This window comes from Lepisosteus platostomus, chromosome 3, assembly GCF_059453375.1.
Source record: "Lepisosteus platostomus isolate fLepPlt1 chromosome 3, fLepPlt1.hap1, whole genome shotgun sequence".
NCBI classification, from domain to species: Eukaryota; Metazoa; Chordata; class Actinopteri; order Semionotiformes; family Lepisosteidae; genus Lepisosteus; species Lepisosteus platostomus.
The window spans coordinates 42,905,426-42,928,819 of NC_142613.1; the positions used below are offsets into that span (position 1 = coordinate 42,905,426).

The following is a 23,394-nucleotide window of genomic DNA, read 5'->3' on the forward strand; positions in this document are numbered from 1 at the left end:
ACGCGGTCATTCAAAGTAAACTAAATAAGGTAAACCTCAAAGCTTTGTACTATGAAATACTTGTATATTAAATATTCTATGTACAAAATACACGACAGGTAAACGATTGTTCATCAGTGAATTGGGTTGACGTAATAAAAGCTTTATATCAAAACTTCGTTCCTAGAATATATACAGTATGAATCTAAAGTAGCCTAATTAAATTTAGTTTTTACATAAAATATATGTAAAAGAGTTTTAAAACTGTAAAACTGTTAAATTTTACTAACACATGAATATTTTATTCTCTATGGTAACATTACTCCGCTTTGATAGGCTAGAACGTGAAACGTCACCATTCCGCAAAGAAATTCCCGGGTTTGATGAGGACTTCAGAGAAGGGCGCATTAAGGGCAATAGTGAGCTCCCTTGTGAAACACAAATTTAGAAATGGGACACCCTAAGCCCTTGCAGACTTGAGCGGGGACGCGCATATGAAGGGCGCAAAACCGCAAATGTGCATATTGGCACACAGTCCATGATGCACTTGCACAGAAACCAATAAGATATTTTTTGTTAAAATACTGATTTTGGCACGGCTATTAAAAATTGTTTGTGATACAGGTCAAACATTAACGAATGCATCTACCAATGCCAAAGTTTAAACTACATAATAAATAATAATCCAGGGTCTTGGAGCCCTAAACAGATTTTTCTTAAATTTTGATTATTAAAATTATTAACTTATAGTAACGATAAATGTACTGTAACAATTACATGATTTTGAACTGTTTTGGCTACAAAAATACTAGATACAACTGTTCTCGAATACTTGCAAGATATCAATGGAAATTATCTTAGAAGCTGCTAGTGTGTCAGAGAAAAGCCAACTTAAATGAACAGTACTATTACTATTCCCTGATGTGATATGCAAAGGATATTTTTAAAACATTTTTCCTTTGGTGAAACTGACACAGAGGATGGATGATAGAAAAAAAATTATCCTTCTTTAATGTGGTCCTTAAAACCTCCACACAATATATACATGCATAACATTTGCATTGATGATGTATGGACTGATGTAATAGGAGTCGCCAGAACTATTATGACAAAAGTTTGACCTTTAATTGGTTTGATATAACATGTTACAATAATACTCTCATTATCTGTTACAAGGGTTAAGTATTAAAAGAATATATGGTGCAAACCAATCCTCAGTAAGAAACACTTCTCATACATACTTCAATAAACTCATAACAGGCTAGAAAGCAAATCTATTTTTCTCTTCAGTGAATTCAAGAGTAATTTGTTTTTGCCACTGAGGGCAAATTAATGAAGTCAGTAATATCTCAAGTCATCAAACCATTCCTATAGTTTCAAGAGTAAGACTGGTTTACCTTGATATATGACTGGTTCAACAGAATGAAACTTGTAAAATCAATATCTTCACCAGAAGCAGGCATTTTTAGACACTGTCCTGCAACATTTTATATTTCAATACTAAATACTTCTCGGTGCCTTTTGAAGTGTGATAAGGAAAGATATCAGGTGTACCTTTGTTTGAACAGTAAAGTAATACAATGCAAAAGTGTGCTAGTCTAATTCAAGTAGTGTATCTTGAATGAGAACCTTTTGTTACATTAAATTATTAACCCAAGAAGTAATCATCTTGAATGCCCATCAGATTTTGTGAAACATTGCGCTGTACAACATACCTGTATAAACTACAAGAATAAAAAAAAGATAATACAAAATGAACAAATATGACATTAGTGAACAGCACTTCAAGGAACACTGGCAACTGAAGCAGAGTTGACCAGAGTACCTTAACATTTTTAAAAATGAGTGCATAAATTATTTTACATATCATTAGTCTTAAACAATAACATATATATTTAAACGTAGACCTTGTCTACATTTGTCTGAAGAATGAGAACACTAATAAAATGTACAGTAAGAGAACACTTTGTCAAAGCTACATTGATGCAAGTGCAAGGTATATTTTAATGTGCACATTAAGAAGTAATTGCCCCAAGAAAAAAAACCTTCAGGCTGTCACATGTTCCAGGCTGTACTTGCACATGCAATATTGCCTTTTATAACCTCACCAGCTTGGGATAAGAACAGGACAGGATTACTCTGGCCATGCGCCTACAGGAGGTCAGGCAGATGGCTATACACAGAGTCTAAAAGCTTTTGGCTGGCCTCCTGGCTCTTGACACCAGCGATCTCGAAGAGTTTATCCAGCTTGTCCTCAGCTGAAGGAATCTCCTCAATTATGTGCAGCTCCTCCGGGTTCAGAATATGCAGCATGTCATCAAAGATGGGTTGTAGGTCACATGGGTCCAGGCGGACTTGGCGCAGCACTGTGTCCTTCTTTTCTGGAGGTAGAGAAATTCACACAAGATCAGGATTGGAAAGAAAAAAGTCCTACAAGTTACCACCATCCTGTTAATTCCCTAAACAGCAAACCTCATTAGAAATGTGTCTCCAATCAAAATACTGCTGTAAATCTTTCTTTCCCTATAGTATTGTACTGCTACCATATTGAAATCGGTCTTTTGCCATTTAAAGAACTCTACGATGTGGCAAAATTAACAACCCTGTACATTAGTTTATTTTTATTCCCACTGGATTTGTTTTCCACTGGAACATATTAACTACCACTTGCTATAATTAAAGTACAGCCTAATCACTTTATGTTAAAAAATCAGTCAGATAAAAGCAGGCAACAGATCTGTTTTTTGAAAGTGACTAGATCAACTCATGGAATTAATTTGTGATATTCCCCAACAGATGGACATTAGAATATCTGATTGGTACTTCTGTTCTTATACTGTGTATGGGTATGTATGCCCTTTCACATTCTGTGGTTAAATATATGTTCTATGGTTGTATTGACATTTATGGAACTATAACAGATTAAGCAGTGCCATAAAGCCCTGTGAAAATGACTACATTTACAGCATAGCAGAAGATAACTTCATTTTTTTTTCTCTCCAGAAAGGACTAATATGAGAATTAAAAAAATCACTGAACTGAGATGTAACTTCAAGAAAAATTACTGAATAATGTTTCAGGTCTAGAGTGCCAGTGTTGATGTCTGCAATGGGATACAGTTTATTGTTGCCAAAATTGCAAACAATTCATAGTAAAGACTGTACAAATACAGTATGGTTAGCACCAACATTGCTCCATCTAGTAAATAATTAAAATAATACAAAGAAGAATTAAAATACATACAATTATATAATTAACTATAATATTATTAAGTGTTTATAATTAGAGGGCTTTAACAATCTATATTTTTTCAATACACCTTTTATTTCAATAACTTTTAAATACTGTTTTACTACTGTTTTATTTTTAGAAACGTAAAAGCAGAACATGCATTTCTATTGTGCAAATTTCACCTTTCAATGCCTTCAAAAGCTGACACAATTGAATAAAATGTGCTCTAGAGCTCAGTCTTTAATGACTCGTTTGAGTCAAAATGACACTTTGACTGTAAGCATTGTAATAATGTGCTGAGAAATCATGTTATACTTCTGAGGTGAAAATTACTATAATAAAAGAACAGTAATTATTACTATTATTCTTTTTAATTATTTTTTTGGGGGGGATTAAAAATACAGTGTGCAGTGTCATGAGAGTGATGTCACTTTTATTATCACTTTGCATGCTGATCTGATTAATGCTGGGATAGGAATTCCCCAAGAAAAATATGTTTGCTGCTGTAAGCAGTGCTCGTAATCCAGTAGATGGCATTCTTCCCACTTGGCCATACTTTCCAGACCAATGCCCCAGTAATGCATCAGTAACATTCCACTGTCCTTCATATACAGCATGAAACTGATGTCTTGACTACTTGGTCAATGCCAATGCTATTTTTGAAAGAGTAAGGTTGGTAACCCTTATCTCCTTGATAAATTATACTTTGAGCCTAAGCAATTTGACCTTCCTAAAGTTAACTTATTAATTTAATTCAATGTGTGAAGCGCTTTCTAATTTCTCTACCTGAACACTGAAACCCCTGCAGTACAGTGGGGCTGCTGGCACATAACGGATGCCATATCACTCAGATGGGAAATGGTGAACGAAAGAGTCCTCTCCTATACGTAAAATAGTTTGGGATCATGTGGCATGTAAAGCACAATACAAATGGAATTAATATGAATGTTACTGAATTCAATTTATAATGAATTAATAATAGGAAAGGACTGCACGAGCAAAGTAAATGTGCATTGATGATGATGATGTTATCCGGTCAGTCGGATCCGACTCTCAACTTTTACCCAACTCTTTTGTATGAATTAATCATTAAAAAATTTAACTTCTGAATATAACAAAGAAAATAAGTAGCAATACATTGAATTCATAATAAAGAGATGGTTTGGTTTGTACTGTATTAATAATTGAGGTTTTATGTTAATCATGCTCAGTCCCTAAACAAAAATCCCTACATGCCCTATAGAGGGCACTAATTCCTTGGGAACCCAACAGAAAGAATTGCTACTGAAAAATGCCATAGATACACGGTAATTCGTATCACGTCTAAATACTAATATCAATAACGTCTTTGTGAAATACTGCAATTCCTAGACTAATGAGTTAAATATTTTGTTACAAGCAGTGTTATATGTCATGTAGTCTGCTAATGGATTTACTTCAACAAAATATCCATAAGACATTATTCTGGTGAAAAAAAGTTTGATTCCAACAATCATCCAGCCACAATGTGTATGACTTGAACAAGTCACATCTGTTTTGCAGATAAAGCAGGCATGACATTAAACCGGAAGATCGAGGGTTCAAAGCCAAAGTGGTGCATTGCTATTGCATTATTGATCAAGGTTATTCACTTGAACTTAAATTTCAACCTAAGAACGTAAAATTAGAAACAGAACTTGCTCATTATCAAAAAAACACTCCAGTAATTTACACAGATGGCTTAATATGACTTCTATGTGGACTATACATGCATTTCTTTACCCAGATGCTATTTACACACTTTTCATAATATTTTTATTTTTTACAGTAGTTTATGTAAAAACTCAATCAATCATAGTGACTATACAGTACTGCAAAGAAAGCTAATTAGTATTAATCTAATAAAAAAGAAGAAGATTAAAAAATATTTTCTCGGCAAAGAATATTGTTCAGGGTTATGGGTTTCTTCACCTCAAAAAGACTTTAATAAATCATGATTTTCTGTGTCATAAACACTGGCAATCAGAATTTCCTTTACGCATGACACTAAACACAATTGGCTGTGATAAGCTGACCACTGTCATATATATATATACTAATGAAACATCACATACTGTACAATGATTCAATGATCACGGCTGCTTTGTTATTGTAAAAAAACAAAAAAGGGTATAATTACTATATATTCTTCCTTATGGGAATGGGTAAAAGGAACTCCTCTTTATTTCAGTGCTGGTGTGTTTGACTGTACTAATAGTAACAGAAATCTGGTGATGCCATTTAAATAATTTTATTTTATGAATTTTAAAAATATAACAACCTTCAAGTTTTTTGTGTAAGAAACCATATAATTCCACATTATCACCATTTGTAAACGTATTTTAATCTGCATACCTTTGATTATTAAATCAGTCAGTTAGAAACACTATGTGAATATGTAAAGAAGTGGCAATCAGCTGTTTACTATCAATAGTATGGGGAGCTCTGTAATCTTTTAGTGATAAGGAATTCTAATTGTGTGTATCGAACAACAGGTTATTCACATACCTTTGGTTATAAAAGAACCTGTTCTGCTGAGGGCTGAGTTGTTGCTTGAAGTGGAGTCACAGCGCAGAAGAGGTTCGGATTCGTCAACAAAGAATCCCTTGGTCCTGTCCACAGGAGAGTGCTCCACTACAACACCCATGGACTCTGAAGGCTTGTGGGTAGGGCTGGGGCATTGGGCTACATTCACAGAGGTCATCAGATGGTTCAGATCAAACTGGGAAAAAAAAGTACAGAATGCAGGGAGAAACTAAATCACCTAAAAATGTAAAGTTTTAAAATAACCCCATTTATAAACCACAGGGATCTTTTATTTATGGGACACCATATTAAGGAGCCCTGAACCACCGACAGCTATGCCCTCAATTTTCTCCATTCTACGTCAACATGTTATACAAGCAAAATCTATGAAAGAACTCTGTAGATTAACAGAGGAAGAGAATGTGCCACCCACATGCCACATGGCTTGTATCAAACTCCCACATGTTCTAATATTATGCATAACTGTAATCTAAATCAAGTTAATTGTAATAATTGAGCAGTATAAAGGGCAAAACATTACTAAAAAATAAGAACTGAAACAGAAAAAATTCAATTTCTTGTGGGTGTTTACTCGAGTAAGCTATCTTATTAGAGACATACTGGTATCGACGTGTAAATTCACTCTGGTTTCTGTGTCTCATACACCGCAGCCAGAGATTATTGCTGTAGCCTGTCAAAGCACAGACTCCACAGAGTATCACTTAATTTAAAAGGTTTATTTTAAAGGAAAGGCCTTTTCATCTGATTGCTTAATCAGAGGTATGTAAACTAAAATTAAGTCATCTTATTAACACATAGAAACATTATTTGGATATGTAAAGCAATGGCACTTTTCTACCAATACTATGGGGAGATTAGCACATTTTTAATTATATGAAGTTACTATTTTACCGTCGGTAATAATAGGACAGGGAGACCTACTCCTCTTTTGTCTTTTCATCAGGGCCCTGTTATTTCTGCCTTTTTTTTCTTTTTTAATCTGTTTTAGTTTGTTCAAATACTGTGTTTTTTATTTGTATTGTTATATATGGAAAATAATTTAATCCTAAAGTGGTCATAGTTGTATGTTTAGTTTAAAGTTCCCACTCTACATAATCTCAAAATTATGTATAAATAATATAAAGGCAATTGCAAAGTGATGTACACCTTGACAGTCATGGCTATTTAAATTTAATTTCAAACTTTAACTAATATGATCTTTATACATACATACAAAACTTAAGTTAAGGAGAATGTGTATTTATATTTTTTATTTCATACGATGTTGTAAATGTATAGTAGAATATTAAACAGTACATCTGGAAAATTAAATAAAGCATGTACTGTATCTGATTCCATTAATGCGACAAAATGCAAAGCTGTACTTAAATGTACCCTAAAAACAATAGCGTATGACAAGAAAATGACCACTCATAAAAATAATGACCAATACTCATAAAAATGATTCAGGATGTACATACAACATGAAGTCATCTAATATCATCATCGGTCATCTATAAAGATTAACAAAGGCATGTTCTATAGATGACTCTAGAGGCTAAGAATGCAACACATTTTTAAAGGTCAGAACCACTGAACAGTAGAGGAACTCCAGTTCAATTAGCTGAAAAAAAAATGTAAGCAATATCCTGAATACTAAAAACCCTAAAAAGAAGAACAGACTCAAACTGAATAATCCTGCCAACAAATATGGCTCATTTAGTTATGCATGTTAGGCAAGATTAAAACTGACCTATCAAGCATCAGCCACTAATGCAAAATAAAAAACCTTTACAATGATTTTCTGTGGTTTCCCACGGAGACTGTCACTGTATTTTACCATGGTGAGGCAGCAGTGGGAGATGAATTAATTGGATAAGTGTTGAAGGGTTAGAAGATACATTCACACATGACTGTGATTAAAGGAACTTTGGTATATAAAGGCTTTATGCCATTACTGTAGGTAGTGGTTGGCCTTTAGAAGAGTAATACCATAACACTGACTGGACCTTAGCTGTGGACCCCTGGTTGTGATGTTTGTGTTGCAAGGAACTGACTCATCACCGGTTGGAGTAAACTGACAAAGATCTAGATCGGTGAGGCTGCTGTGTGGAATTTAGACATCACTTGCTCAACTGCCTCAATCCAATAGATCCCAATACACATGCCTCACTAAGCAGGGAAGTGTCTATGATAAGACCAGAGTGGCCCATGACTGTTTTGGGGGTAGCAGAGGAGGTCCCAGGAGGAAAAGGGGTAGGAAATCCAAGATTGGAGACCAGATACTTGTTATTTCCAAAGTACGGGGGGAGCACGCACTAATCCAAGTGTGCGCTGAGCTTGAGTAAGCTTGAGTATGGTCATTTCGATTTGTGCTCAGACAATCTATTAGGGTTATAAAAGTATAACCTGCTTTATTATACTTTTCAAAAAGAGAGACTTTAGTCTCCTCCACTCTTCACCAGGCTAACAGTCACCAGGTTAAGAAAGGTTCCAGGGATTTCAAGGAGAAATCCAGGCGTGTTTAAAGGAGTTGGCATCAAGACACTTTTCAGATACATTTTACCATCTTGGGGACTGCTTCATCTCGGTTTCAATACAAAAGTGTTAAAGTGTATAGGTGGCTGTTTGTTCTACAGTACGCATGGTTAGCTACCCTGCTCCTGCCAAAATGAAATATTAATCATATGTATTTGCTAACAAAATGCTTTATCAGTTGTTGATGTTCCTCTCTTTCTCACACCCAAAGGAGGCTCCACAGCTAAAACGTTGTGTTTCTCTTCTTCTCTTTTCAGCATGTAATACACCTTTACTTGTTCCTTTGCAGCCTGTGCATGCAGACACACCTACCTTTTACTAACATGAACAGTTTTGAATATTATGTTAAAGTTCACAAAAAGACATAAATAAGAGTAAAGTAGTAACTTTGTTTTTATTTTTATTGTATGTGCAATTACATTATAAAAGCCAAATGCAAATAAGGAAAACGTCTATGTTTAGGATGTCCTTCCATTATGCATTTGCTTCTGTCTTTAGGGTAATGGTCATGAAATAAACTAAAGCAATGTATTGTAAAAGCTGTTCCTTAGATACACTTCTTTTTTAACTTTCCTTATGTGTCAGCAGGCTGGAGACTTTGTTTACATCAATGTTAATTCGATTACAAAAAGGAGTCTTACGCTGACTCATTGAAAGAACAGGTTATTACAATGATCAGCTAAGCAGTAGGGAACATGCTAAGCCAATTAAGGACATCTTAACAAAGGCATATTCTTTCTGACTTGTATCAGAGTGGTATTCTAGTAGTACCTAGAAGGATCAGATACTTAAATGATTATATACTTAAAAGTGCTTCCCAAGTTCAATAACTTATTAGCATTCTATAATTGTTTAGTGTAATTGTGTAAAAATTGCCAGTTATTGTAGGGTTCCAGCACTTTTCACCCTGTATTACAAAAAATATTTTAAAATATGATCAACTGTGAATATCTGCAGCACCAAGTGGTAATCAGTCTAGATTTATAGTCACATTATCTAGTACAAAGCACAAAATACTGCTCTAATTACTGTATATTGTAATTGAAATAAAAAAGAAAAAAGCTTTGATAAGTATTTACAAAGAAAGATTACAGACACTTAATCTTTTAAGTAAACATGAAAAATAAATAATTTAAAACCCTTTTGCAATATTTTGTTTTGTAAACTTCAAACTCAAATGTTCAAACTTTTATGAGTAAAAGAAGTTAAATCTGTTTTCACCCCCATTACTATGGCAAACTTAAATTAGTTTAGGTGTGCAAAATGTCTTTGTCAACTTGCATAATTTATTGAACTCCATCTGTGAAATAATAGTAGTTCAATGATTTTGGTACAAATATGCCTGTCTCTGTAATGGTCTCTCAGCCAGGTAGTAAATTTCAAGCAAAGATTAAATTATGAAGAACAAATAGCTGTCAAAACAACTCAGGGATAATATTGTAGAAAGCAAAGATCAGGAGAAGGGTTTAAATAATTTCAAATAGCCTAGGCATACCTCTGAGTACACTGAAATGGATCATTAAGTAGGGGAAGGTGTATCATACCATCCAGATGCTGCCTAGATCACGCTCTCTCTCTTAACTGAGCAGCTGAGAGAGGACAAAACTAGTTTGATCTCCGTTAGGCCAACAGTAACTAGATGAGATGGGATTAATGTCCATCAGTCTACAATATCACTCCATGAAGGTGATTTGGTAAATTTATCTCAAATTAAACATGAAGTTTGCAAGAAAGAATATAAGAGATACAGCAAACAAATGACAACATGTTTTGTTTTAAGACAAAACATTTTTGGAACTTTCTGGTCTAAACGCAAACAGGTACATTCCTGCTGGTATATTCCTGCTGTCAAGCGTGGTGGCAGCAGCATTGTGTTTTTGAGCTGCTTCAAATATTGGTCAAGACAGAAGAAAATGAAGCAAAGTCCCTTCACCCAGAATATTGACTCAAGGAGGTGATGTCATGTTCCACATCCCTTCTCTAGAGGGCACTCCTACTCTTTTCTGTTATCAATTAGGTTCTATATTTCCCGGTGTGTCTTGTTTGTATTTTGGTTTATAAGCCTAGCGTTTCCGCAGTTCCTGGCTCAGCTTTGGAAGACGGACGTCTGAAGGCCTGCCTACCACCAGGCTTGGAGGAAGCCTGAGGGCATAGGCCTTCATCCCTGACGTCCTGACCTGTGAGCCAGGGGCTCGTACGGCCTGGTCCTGTTGTGCTTTTATCTCTCTGTGTTCCTGGTCTTTGTTCCCCTTCCCGGGGATTTTAATCTTGGATGGATCTCCCAGCTTTTGGATTACGGACTGCACCGTGACTACCCCATTTGGACTTCCCTGGATTTGGTTGCCTTAGCACCAGGCACCGGATCACCACAGTCACCACCCCTTGTCAGTCATCCTGTCCTAACCCTGCTGTGTCTTCCCTGATGTTCTATTCCAGTCACTTCCGGATAATACCGTCTTGCATAGGGTCTTAAACTACGCATTTCACAGGAGTCAGAACAGGCTCCCGTGACAGGTGAATACTTATGCAATCAACATATTTTAGTTTTCGACTGGGTGTTGGTGAATACCATTAATAAAAGGCATTATATTTATAAGTACTTCTACTTAACTACTTTATATTAGATCTGGTTGATAAAAAGTAAATAAGACAAATGTGTTGAAAATTTGATTCTTGAATTAGAATTGATCACACTGCCAAGGATGTATGACTCCTCCACATATAAATGTAAAATTCACACTAAAATACTTCTAAAATGGCAGTGGCAGCCATAGGCGCACGTGAAAGGAAGCAGAAAAGGAGTTTCAAAACTTCTTCCAAATATACTAGAATAGCTACACCAATTTCTTTTTTCAAGTCTACTCTCTTCAGCTTGAAGTAGTCTTCCTCTCACCTCTGATGACAAGTTAGGTTTTTAAAGCTGATCTCAAAATTCAATTATTTAATTTGCTTCACTCTGTACAAGACACAAGAGAGGAAAGTCTCCAATTACAGTACACTGTGAAAACATCAAATCAAAAATAATGTGAGGCTGATAGGAGGCTAAAGAGCACTACAAATGTAATGCCAGGATATAAATCGTGTATATTTCTAAACATTTATAATTGATATAGGTTTAGAGTATTGCAATTTCATCTGGGTCACTTCCATTTATATATCAACTTAATAGGAACAAGTAAAGGTTTATTACAAGCTGAAAAGTGAAGAAAAGAAACAATGTTTCGGCTGTGGAGCCTTCTTTGGGTGCCTTCTTGAACTACTGTATATCAACATAATTGTTTATAAACCACTATTCTGTCAAGCTTTGTAACTTCCATCATTAAGAATGTGTAATATTCTAACAGATTAATTACTTATAATTAATAATGTAAAAAAGTTGTTATAAGAAAGTACTAAAAGAACATAGACAGGGTCTCATTATGTTTTTTTTTGGAGATCGAAGTTAGCATTGGGACATACAAGTTTTATCTAGCCAGCACATTTTTTGAATACTTGAGTACAGCATGTACCCTTTATACTGTAATGTGCTACCTTCAATATCCAGTCCAGTAATTGGCATCCATGTTTATTTGCAGTGATCCATTACAAGTACCAACAGCAAGTCTATTAGTGATTTCATAAAGATAAAGCCATTATTAAGAGGTGCTGACAAGCACGCTCTGTGTCAGTGTAGTATTATTAAGCGAAATGAGAATTCCAAGTAAAAACAATGAGGCTTTAATATGTAACCTTGTAGAAATAAGGATACTCTGAAATATAACCTTATGTCTAGATGAGAATAAAAAAGAACAACTTGCTCTTCAAACACTATTGGAGAAGAATGATCTACCTGTATTTTTATGGCAGATAGAGTACATACAGTAAGACATTATGCGGAACATCACTATTCTCTGAGGCAACACTACAACTAAACTGATATTAAACAGGTTTTTATATTTTGGAGTTGTTACAACTGATAGAGTAATCTGCTCACAGACATTTAATATATTAATGGAGTATTTTTAAATGACAGCATTAAACATCATGCTTATACAAGTGGTGTTAACATGCAAATTACATGATCAAAAGCACCTGACTAGCATGAACTCAAAAGGATTAATTAAAGAGAATATTAATACAAACTACCCAAAAAGCAACCAGTAAACACAGGATTCACATAGGTTTGTGCTTTCTGGTATGCAATGAGGTATAGACATAACCGGCTTGCTCAGAGATAAGCTAATGACCGACTTGTAGCAAAGGTAGCCATTCTCTGCAATCCTGGTGACCCCCAGTCAACTGTGGAAACAGCCACTGAAACAAGATGGTGTGGCCAACAGCCTTTCTTCAACTTTCTAAAGAACTAACAGTTGGACAGGATTATATTTAATTTAGCCAAATTAACTAATTAGTGGATCAGGTCAGGCCTGAGCTTGATTTTGTGCAAAATGCTATTTTCATATTTCAATATGAAATAATTGACTAAATATTGCTCCAAAGGAACAAGTAATAGGTTTATTCCATGCTGAAAAAAAAGAAGAAAGAGAACACAACGTTTCAGCCGTGGAGCCTTCTTCAGGCCTTCTTCAGTAACATTGCTCCGTTACTGAAATGTTATTTTCTTAGATCCACACTGTTCATGCATCCATAAATATAGAAGAGAATGAATAGCAGAGATCAATGAACTACAATGGACCAAGCACCAACATAAACTATTTTGCAGAGAATATGAATTCATTTCAGAGATTAGGTCAATCTTGATGCTTACCTGAGGATTATCTTCCATCACGCCCCGGATCTTTTCCACCACATCATTGCGTCTGTGCCTTCGAAGGGCATTAATAAGTTTGGCGAGATTGGCATCAGCATCTCTGATAGTCCAGTGTTGCAAAGCAGCATAGGCCCGCTCGTGGTCTGCTGTGTACCCATTAGAGAATGCTGCCACCTCCCGCTCAGTTGCGTTTGCCAGATATTGGTACATGTCAATCCACTGGCTACCCATTTGTGCCGACACCAATTTGAGGATATCCACACCTGGAAATGGACAGCATGATCATAATGACATACTTGTTTATTTGTTTAAGAAAAAAATACACACCAAAATATATTGCACTGTCCATAGTATAACGTATACAACATACTTCGTGGGAGGCAAACATTTCTGCTGGACACTACAGGACACAAGAACACTTAATAGCCAATAAAATGTGTGTCTACTTTGCCACTTTCTCTTTTCTCTTGTGCTGGGTATTTGACCTGAGTTTCATCACTTAAAGGTTTCTTTTTTGGATATTTTCTCCTCTCTACCTGTTGATGCAGATTTAAAACTTTCTGGCATGGTCTTTTAGCTATCAAAAAAGTGGTTCCAGGATTCTTGCTCATGTACATTTAGAGGCTTTGCTTTCAGAAAGAACAGTCATGACTATTATAAAAGTGAATTGTGCTGCAACAATGACTGAGAGAACCATGCTGGTAAATGAACAAGACATCTCTGTTCATCTTTAAATATCTTTTTGAATACAGCACAATTCCTTGTAACAGTTCCATATGCTCTTTGTTTGACTGCATCATTTTTTCACAGAAACTCCATTCATTCTGCATCTACTCAATGTCTCAGTAATGACCTATTCTTGTACACCTATCGCAGAAAACACATAATAATGTAAAGTCAATCTGAAGGGAGGGTTGTGCTATTTTTCCATTTTCTGGACCACACTCAAATTAAAATGGTGATGTATATGTCTTTCTCTGCATAAACTGAACCTTTTTTCAATATTTTGCATAGCTCTAAGCAGTCACAGCATATGCATGGGTGATATATGGTAATGAAATTAATCTAGATACAATGGGTAACACCTGGCTGGTGCCGATATTTCCAGCTTCAAAGCAAGGGGGAGTTTGCTGGGTGGTGCTCCCAGATTCAGTGATCAAATCATAAAGTCTACATTGGTTTAGCTTAATTATGTTCTGTGTAAATGATTAAGTTTCAATTAAAAGTAAAAACCAAAAACCTCCTTGTTCCTGATCATGCATAAATACCAGACTGGAGATAAGTATTTGAACGTTGTTAAGAGAGTTTGCTCCTTTTTTTGGATTTCTTTGTGAAGATGCCCCTGGTTAAAAACAGCCTCTCCTGGTTAGTGAATGGGTTTTTAGAATAGGGAGATAGGTTCCCATTCATTTTGTGGCATCCAGGTATGCAGAGAGAGTTTTAACCGCAGGCGGTATTCTGTTTGGTTTAGAGGCAGCTTTCTCTTTTATGTCCTTGTGTGTTGTTTAGTGTGGGTATTCACTGTTAATAAATATCTAACCCAGTGTCCCTGAATTATTACTCTTTTCAACTAGGCTGTGCCAGAAAACGAAGAACTCACGTGCCTCTAACTACACAAACCGCTTGGGTATATTCCTGGCGAAGACACAGTATTTGCAAGTTCGCGGTTTAAATATGATTATTTAATTTACGTATTGATATATCCATTCTGCTAATTTCTGATTTTCTCCATTCTCATACCACCCTATTTGTAACAATATAGAATTGCAAAATAAAACAATTAACTGAGCACAACACAGCTGCAGCTGCTTCCAAAGCCTGAAAACTATGGAATTGTGTATTCATTTGTAAACAAAAAGAAAATCACCCTCCCATACTGCATCTGCTCACCATATCAGTCCCTTTCAAACACAATGCTCTAAGCCACCTGTTACACCACACCCCCGAGGAGCGCGCCGGGTTCCTGAGAAGGACATTTTGGATCCTCAATTGATTACCAATTTCTGCCGGCATCTCTCCAATCGATCCTCTAGGGTGTCGGGAGCCACCCCTGGGGAGGGGGGTAATGTTACACCACGCCCCCAGAGGACTCGTTACTCCACTTCGCACCAGCACGGTTTCCAATTAGCCTTTTACCGCAGCCTGTTTAATGCTTTACACTCTCAACTGTGCTCAGTATTAGGTTTTCCTGGCTAGAGGAAATCATCTTCCTATGATTAATTACGTCTTGGTTTTTGTCTTCCTGACCCTGGTTTGTTCTCCGACTACATCTCCTGGTTTTGTTTTGGTACTTTGACTATTGTTCTGGCTTATACTCTCAGCTGCCTCACGGCTTACAGCTCTGCTTCTGATTTTGTACTTTCGTACCGGTTTGTTTCCCTTCGGCTTTCAGACCTCGGACTGTTTAATCGGCTAGGCCTCTGAAGTTCATCCTGATTATTCTGCATAGGGTCCTCATTAATATTCCGTAACACCACCTGAGAGTATCAGGGGTTTAGTGATATGGAATTTACACCAAAAAAAACATAATATTCTAGTTCTCTTGAAATAATGACATCTGTTAACATGACCTAACCTCACCTACCTGTAGATTTTATTTAGATTCTGTCAGAGACCAGAGATATTATTCCATACTGTAATTTAATGGTATAGTGGTTTAGCAGGGAATTTATTTTGGGGCAGTTTCAAACCTTTAATTACGATTTAGAGTAATGCATGAATGTGATGGTTTTTTTGTATTATTGTTTCATTCAAAGTATTTTTTGGCAAACTATTTTTAAATTTGAGGACATTTTCTTCTACATTCTGCTTAAATGCACTATGGTGAGTTAAAGATTATTATTTAATTTTCCTGGACATTTCTTTTGCTATGCTTATAATACCTGATGAGCCACACAGCTCATTTCCCTGATGATGTGGCCGTTCTGGGCTAAAATAGCTGTGATTTGACTGGACAGGAAAAGTAGGTCATGGGTAAGTTACCTTAACCAACCAAAAACTAATAATGATAATCATCATCATCTATCCAAAACCACACCAAGCTAACAGTAAATGCCCTTATTCCAACACACTCTTTTTTAGGAGCTTTGAAGGAAGACTGGAAATTTCTAAACTGCAAGGCTGGGTATCAAATTCATTATGAAGAAATGCGTCACAAGACCTATGTAGGTCAACAAACCATTTTGAACAGTATGGGAGTTTTGCCTGCTATTTGTCACAGCTCATTATATTACAGAAAAGGGAGATGAAAGCACACAGCCAGGGGTCTAAAGAGGCTACTCACTATGTTTCCCTCAGAATGCAGTTCTCAGAAGCTAAAAGAAGCCTACATGGAAAAACTGGTACTTTACAATACCGTTTGAAAAAAATATGTTTCAAAATACAATTATTTCCAATTTGAAGTCAATGTAATTCAGTAAAATTCAATCTTACATCTGAAAAACAATGCTGCTGAATGATTAATATTTCTTGTTATTTTTAATTCTTAGAATAAAATATTAAAGCATCATAAAAGTAATAGTTTTTATTTCAAATATTGAAGACAACTAATGTTTTTAAAAAAATAGAATCTGTTAGATACACAACTCTGTTGCAACTGGTGGTGGTCATCAGACATACATCTGGATAACATAAAAAACCTCAATCCACAGGAAAACTGCAAGCGGAAAGCTCCGTGCTTGTTGATAATAATTGTTTACACTTATATAGCGCTTTTCTGGACACTCCACTCAAAGCGCTTTACAGATAACGGGGACTCCCCTCCACCACCACCAATGTGCAGCATCCACCTGGATGATGTGACGGCAGCCATAGTGCTCCAAAACACTCACCACACATCAGCTATCAGGGGGGAGGAGAGCAGAGTAATGTAGCCAATTCATAGAGAGGGATTATTAGGAGGCCACGATTGGTAAGGGCCAATTGGAAATGTGGCCAGGACACCGGGGCTACACCCCTACTCTTTTCGAGAAGCACCCTGTGATTTTTAATGACAACAGAGAGTCAGGACCTCGGTTTTACGTCTCATCCAAAGGACGGCGCCTGTTTTACAGTATAGTGTCCCCGTCACTATACTGGGGCATTAGGACCCACATGGATGGCAGGGTGAGCACCCCCTGCTGGCCCACTATACCTCTTCCAGCAGCAACCTTAGTTTTTCCCAGGAGGTCTCCCATCCAGGTACTGACCAGGCTCACACCTGCTTAGCTTTAGTGGGTTGCCAGTTGTGAGTTGCAGGGTGATATGGCTGCTGGTATATCTAGATGTATACAAAGGTAAATTTAAATTAATTAAATAAAGTAAATTAATTAATTAGTATTCTGCAACATATATGTTGATGTAATTCCAGCGGTTAGAAGGATGGCAAACAAAAACATGCCATCTAGTACTGGGGCTTTAACTTGTCATAGGTGGGTGAATTTTGATTTTCTTCATAAACTTTGATTGCATCTAGGTCATTTATACTGTTGCAGAATACTACTAATTAATTAATTTACTTAATTTAATTAATTTAAATTTACCTTTGTACACATCTAGACAGCTGGGCATTTTATTGGAGCTATTCAGGTGAAGAACCTTGCTCAAGGGTACAGGCATCTCACCTGGGATTTGAACCAACAATGGTCCAGTCAAGTCCAGAACCCTAGCCTCTACTCCAAATGGCTGCTCGAATACACCTAGAGCTAGTAATAAGGCTGATGGCAGCTGATAAACTAGGATTTAAACAAGGAGAATGTGAGTGGTCCAAAGTGCAGGAATGCACTGCAGGAAGATCTAAGATTTAAGGCTTAAAAACAATACAAAATCTACAATAATATTTTATATTATTTCCAACTAGAGTTTCATTAAGAAAACAATGTATTGAAGGTATGCATACAAAAGAGTAAATAAGTGCTAATAGCAAGTTTCTTTAAGTTTGAGAATTAAAAATATTAGTGCAATAGAAAGTAAGATATACTGAAAGATCTACAGTAGCTCAGTTAATAGATTACCAACTGTGTGTAAGAAGATGAGTCAGGATATCATGATATTTATAGACTGAAGTAACAAAAATATTTAATTTGTCTCCTAAGGAAAATAGCAACATTGAAAAACAACAATGCTCATTTGACTCTGTATTTTCTTTAGAACATCTTAAATTACTGAACGGCTGTAAATGACACTACTCTCTAAAATAAATTCATCTACAATAGGTAAGGATCTTTATCATGACAAAATCCAAAAAGCCCTTTAGCAGAGGAGCAGAGTAGAGAGGAGTTCTGCTATAGCTGAAAGTACGCCACGTGCATGGGAGTTTCTACAATAGCCTCTGAGACTAGATCCTCCTATGGCCTTTGTGCAAGTGCTATTTTATTTTCATGCAGTAATCCTAGTCAGGCACCAAACCAGCTGCAACAGGTTCTGAAAACAAATCCTTTCACCGTGAGCAGAAATGTCCCCTTTCTTCTCTGGTCTTTATTACAGCAGAAAAAAATACCATTCGGTTCAAATGGCGTCAACATAAGGTGTGTGTTCAGTGTAATCATCCGAGATTTGCAAACAATTAAACAAATATTTAGATACAAAGCCTGCTCATCCACTGGTGATGGGACTTCTTACATTGTTACTTCTGACTCTATGGACATCACAGAGCAAAGTAATGTCAAAACCTCTGTTTTAAAGAATTAAAGAACTTCACTTCACATCACTTCATTCCATATACAATTTTCATTTGCTGTTATTCTAGCACACTGTATGTTATCAAAGAGTATCTATCATTTGACAGAACAGTATGACAAATATATGCAATTAATATATCTATTACAGATTATATATTATATAAATCATATCTATAATTTAATCATTATTACAGGAAATTCTCACAACTCAAAACACGCAAAATGAATAGAAACACAAGTACTTGTAGGTGTCAGAAATGTGATAACTGTGAAGGAATTGTAAAAAACACTAGTTAGTGAAAAACAATAGAAAAAAATCACCAGGATAAAGCTATAATAATAGGTTTTGTCTATTGGCTTACCATGGTTATAACATGGTAAATTGTAGAATACAATATTTATGATTACACCATACATAGTTACACATTTATTTTAAACTTAATTTCAGTTTTATTTACTACACTTTATTCTGCTTTTTTTCATGCAGTACCACCCCAAACTTTCATAATTTAAGTAATGGGTATGGTTGTAAAAAATAACACCCATTGTGAATTAAGACAGAGTATCACAAACATTCTTCTATGGATGTGTTTCTCTTGCAACATGTTTATTACTGAAGGTCATGATGTTCTCATGGTGGAACAAGTCTGAGTTTAATAAGTAAAATTAGTTTCAGTGCCCTAGGTGTTGCTCACTAAACACCCTGAATTGATAAAAACAGTATTTTGTTTATGAAACTCCAAATAGCTGAGTTTTACCTGGATATTTCTATGTACATACAGTAAATGCTGCCAGAGCAAAACTGCATATCCATTCAACTAAAAATTGTGTAGCTTTTGCTTAAAAACAGTAAATGTAGTTGTTCTTTAAAGTAAAAAAATAATTAAACTTCAAAATCCCAACCCATAACAACAAACTTCTGACATACTAAATGATTGGAAATGTTAACTTTCCTTTGATTTTTAAATTCTCTCACTACACGTGTAGTTCCCCAAATTGAAATTATTTTATTAACTTAAAATTAGGATTGTGAAATAAAAAATATCTTTATATTATTACATTTTTTAAATATTCTTTATATATTATAAACTCTATATCTTTAAAATAACTTAATTCCTTGTATTGTATTCAGGGCCCCAGAATTTAAATACAGCATCTGTGCTGTTGTAATCATAATGGGTAAGATGTAAAGTAATCATATTTGGCTGAAATGAATTGTGGGGAATTTTCAAATCTAAAAGTATTTTCAAAATACAATCAAAAATCAAAAAGAGATTAAATATTCTTAATGAACTGAAATAAAGTTACAATGACTCTGACCAAAAAACAAACAAAACATTTCAGCAGTGAGAAAGAATGGGCAGTACAACAATATCTTAGTTTAAATAATGAATTTCTATAAGCACAACACACACAAAAAACAGACTGCTTTGGATACATATATTTACTCATAATAATTAAAGTGTTATGAGCCAATTTCACTTCTAGTGTTGACAGTTTTGCTCTGTTTAGTTTCCTTAGTTGTAGACACAGACTTCAATGAGACACTAAAGTGTGGGAGCCTGTTTCTAGATCGCATGCATTGGAACAATGATAAACTTTACTGACACTGTAAAGTCCACTCAGAACTGGATTAATCTGGTTCAAACTGCACAAGGTTGGAGCTCGCAAAACCGGATATCTGAAGCTGACATCTAGAAGCTTAACACTGCAGTACTTAAGTTTCGGTACAGTAACCTAGCAGCTGGCAGCTGCACTTCCCATTACAATTAGACAGCTCAGACAGCCACCTTACTTAAATCTTTTTATCTATGTACAGTACTTACAGAAGGTTTTGCAAAGTTTTTAACAAATAATACACATTACAGCAGTGAATGTGCAATTTCATAATGTAATTTATTAAATTTATTGTATTTGGTTTCCATACGCATAGAGTATATGTAAATAATACAATCCTGTATGTGAGTAGTAGTATATTGTAGAACACTAGTAGTATATTGCAGAGTATATAGTATACTATATACAGTATTATATACTACTACATATAGCAGTATATGCTGGACATATAGCAGTAGTGAACTCCATAGTAATACTTTCCCAAGAATGGCTTGAAATGGAATATTTCAAATACACTACTAATCTTTGCAAAAAAAAAATCCTTTGACAATGAATCTTCCCTCTTAGTATATGCAAAAATAAACATCTATAGGAAAAAATAACATATATTGTAATACATACAAACAACACATCCAGAAGTATCTGATAACTTGGTCTTGCACATCATAAAGCACCTAAAGAAGGGATTCATACAAAAGGCTGATTTTCATGCCACTGATGCAATAATACAGTATGTGGGAAAATCTTCATGTACTGTAATTCTCTAATGGAAAAATACTACTACTGTACTTCTGCATACTTACTTGGATAACACTGTAAAAAATAAACTCTGTGGGGAGTATGGTCTTTACTTACCTTGTCCACTGGAATAGTATATCCACTTCTCTTTATTTGGAGTCGGCACAGCAGGTTTCTTTTGGATTGCCTTTTCCATGATACTGCTTGGGTCCTGTCTGGGCCCTTTCTTCAGCACCCTGGAGCTCCTCTTCACACTGCAGACCACAATAATCACCAGCACCAGCAGGATAAAAAGGACAATCATCCAGGGTAAGTGCTCATTGATGTCAAAGTGCTTGTGTGCACTGGGTCTGGGGGATCCCCTCCTAGTGGGCTTGTAGCCCAGTTTCTGGACCCTACTGTCCTCCAAGGTTTCCATCACTGGCTGTAATTTTGTAGTAGACTGATGACTGTGGTAGTCCCTGTGATGCTTGTGATGCCTCCTTGGTGATTCAGTAGCCTTGTCTTGCTTTGTGGCTAGGGATCCGACATGCTGTGAGTCATTGTCTGATGTGCTCACAGTTGTGTCACTTGGTTCTGTCACTGTGCTGGTCAACAAGCTTTCTGAAGTGCTGTCCTGACCACCTGTTGTTGAGTTAAAGATATCTAACATAGCACACACACAAAAAGAAAAGAATACTAGACTTAGTCCAAAGACAGGAGTAACCCAGACAGCAAAACAGACAGAAGAAATTCTAAAACTTTAATCCACTAACAACTAATCACAGAATACCCTCATTGGCACTGTAGCAACTGTGCAGCATCTTTTAATCTGACATTGAATCTAAAAGCATTTGGCCGCTCATGTTCTGAAAATGATTTTGTTGACCTAATTTTCTTAGAATTTATAAAATGTTATAAAGAACATACCACTATTTGAATTAAAATAAAAGAATAAAGATTATTTAATTTTGCATTTATAGCACATCATTCACGTATGCCTGCACTTGAGAGAATAGCATTCTCTAACAATTTAGCAAACTGGGACAAATATCCCCCCACTTGTATAGAGTTACAAGTTTTACAGTTGTTGGAGCTCTTTCACGACTAATGTGTAGATGTTGCTAAATCTTTTTCCATTCAATTTAGACAAAATACACAGAAACCCCAACACAGCAATAAACACTTTGGACACACAGCTCCTGAACCCATTTAATTTAAGGAAGATGTGCTTACAAAGCATCAAGTCATCAATTGACCACCGAAAACAACACCGGTGGCATCAATGGGCAGTTAAGAGGGAGATGGTGTTCAGATTATAAAAAAGAACTAAGTTCATAAGTGATTAACCAGCTAGCAATACAATTTAATAGTGCACTTTCTAGTACAATTAATGAGTACAACATTTCAGTGTTAAATTCCCAAACTAAAATTTAAAATTATACATGCATATTATGTATACACATTACTTCTTTTGAGCCTATTGTTAAAATTAAATATGAAAATTAATAAAGGACATAATAACTTTGTTACTGTGACTTATATCCATCATTCTATAAATTATTATGTACAAAATATATAAGGACCTTACATTTTCAACTTGTTTTATTGTAGTTTCTGACGCCCATGACCCTATTATGACTCATGTCAGGAGGACACAATGAAATATGAAGCTTCTATAGCCCATTGCAGTATTATTTCCCATTATCTTCTTTACAGTTCCCACCAAAGAACATGTTATTCTTTGGAGAAAGACAAATAATCTTAAAATTTGTTCCCATAAGCCTTATTACACAAAGGCTATAAACTAAAGTGTTACATAAAAACAGGCTGAGAAGTTCAAACAAACTACATCAATGCAATCCCATCTACATTAGTACTAATTTAGATATTCTTTACATTTTGACTGTTTTACATGAATTTATCTAACCACTATTTTATCAACCATCCGTTCTCTCCCACTTATATTATCCTCTATTTTAGAACAACATAAGGTCGTCCTAATGTTGTTTTTTGCAGATACTGTACATTTTATCATTTAAGCCTGACTGTAATTGAGTGGTTTTAGAAAGTTTACATTTTTATTATATTGTATATAGTACATCCTGGCTTAACCAAGATATTCACAGCAGAGGAGGCCAGAACAATTCTTCCAAATACGCAGTCAACACAAAATTCAAGTGTAACATGGGAGATTATGCCCATGACCCAACCAGAAAGAGACCAACACTTTGAGATCTCAAGATATTACATGGAAGAATAGTGAAAGTGTTGAAGAGAGTTCATAACGTTTGGATTGCAGAGAACACATATTGTATCCTAATATCTCCCAGTACAAAATTTGTGCATTCTGCTTGAGAA

General features: G+C 35.6%; 1 protein-coding gene across 1 annotated transcript in view; it reads right to left on the reverse strand.

Moving 5' to 3' along the window:
- Nucleotides 1-1,082: 1,082 nt before the first annotated feature.
- tnfrsf21 (tumor necrosis factor receptor superfamily, member 21) overlaps nt 1,083-23,394 on the reverse strand; it is a 29,150-nt gene continuing 6,838 nt past the window's right edge. Inside the window, exons 3-6 of the mRNA XM_088625669.1 lie at nt 21,172-21,699; nt 13,040-13,305; nt 5,737-5,950; nt 1,083-2,360 (exon numbers count right to left, since the gene is read on the reverse strand). Coding sequence (XP_088481795.1) covers nt 2,131-2,360; nt 5,737-5,950; nt 13,040-13,305; nt 21,172-21,699 — 1,238 coding nt within the window. The 3' untranslated portion in view covers nt 1,083-2,130. The remainder of the gene's footprint in view (nt 2,361-5,736; nt 5,951-13,039; nt 13,306-21,171; nt 21,700-23,394) is intronic.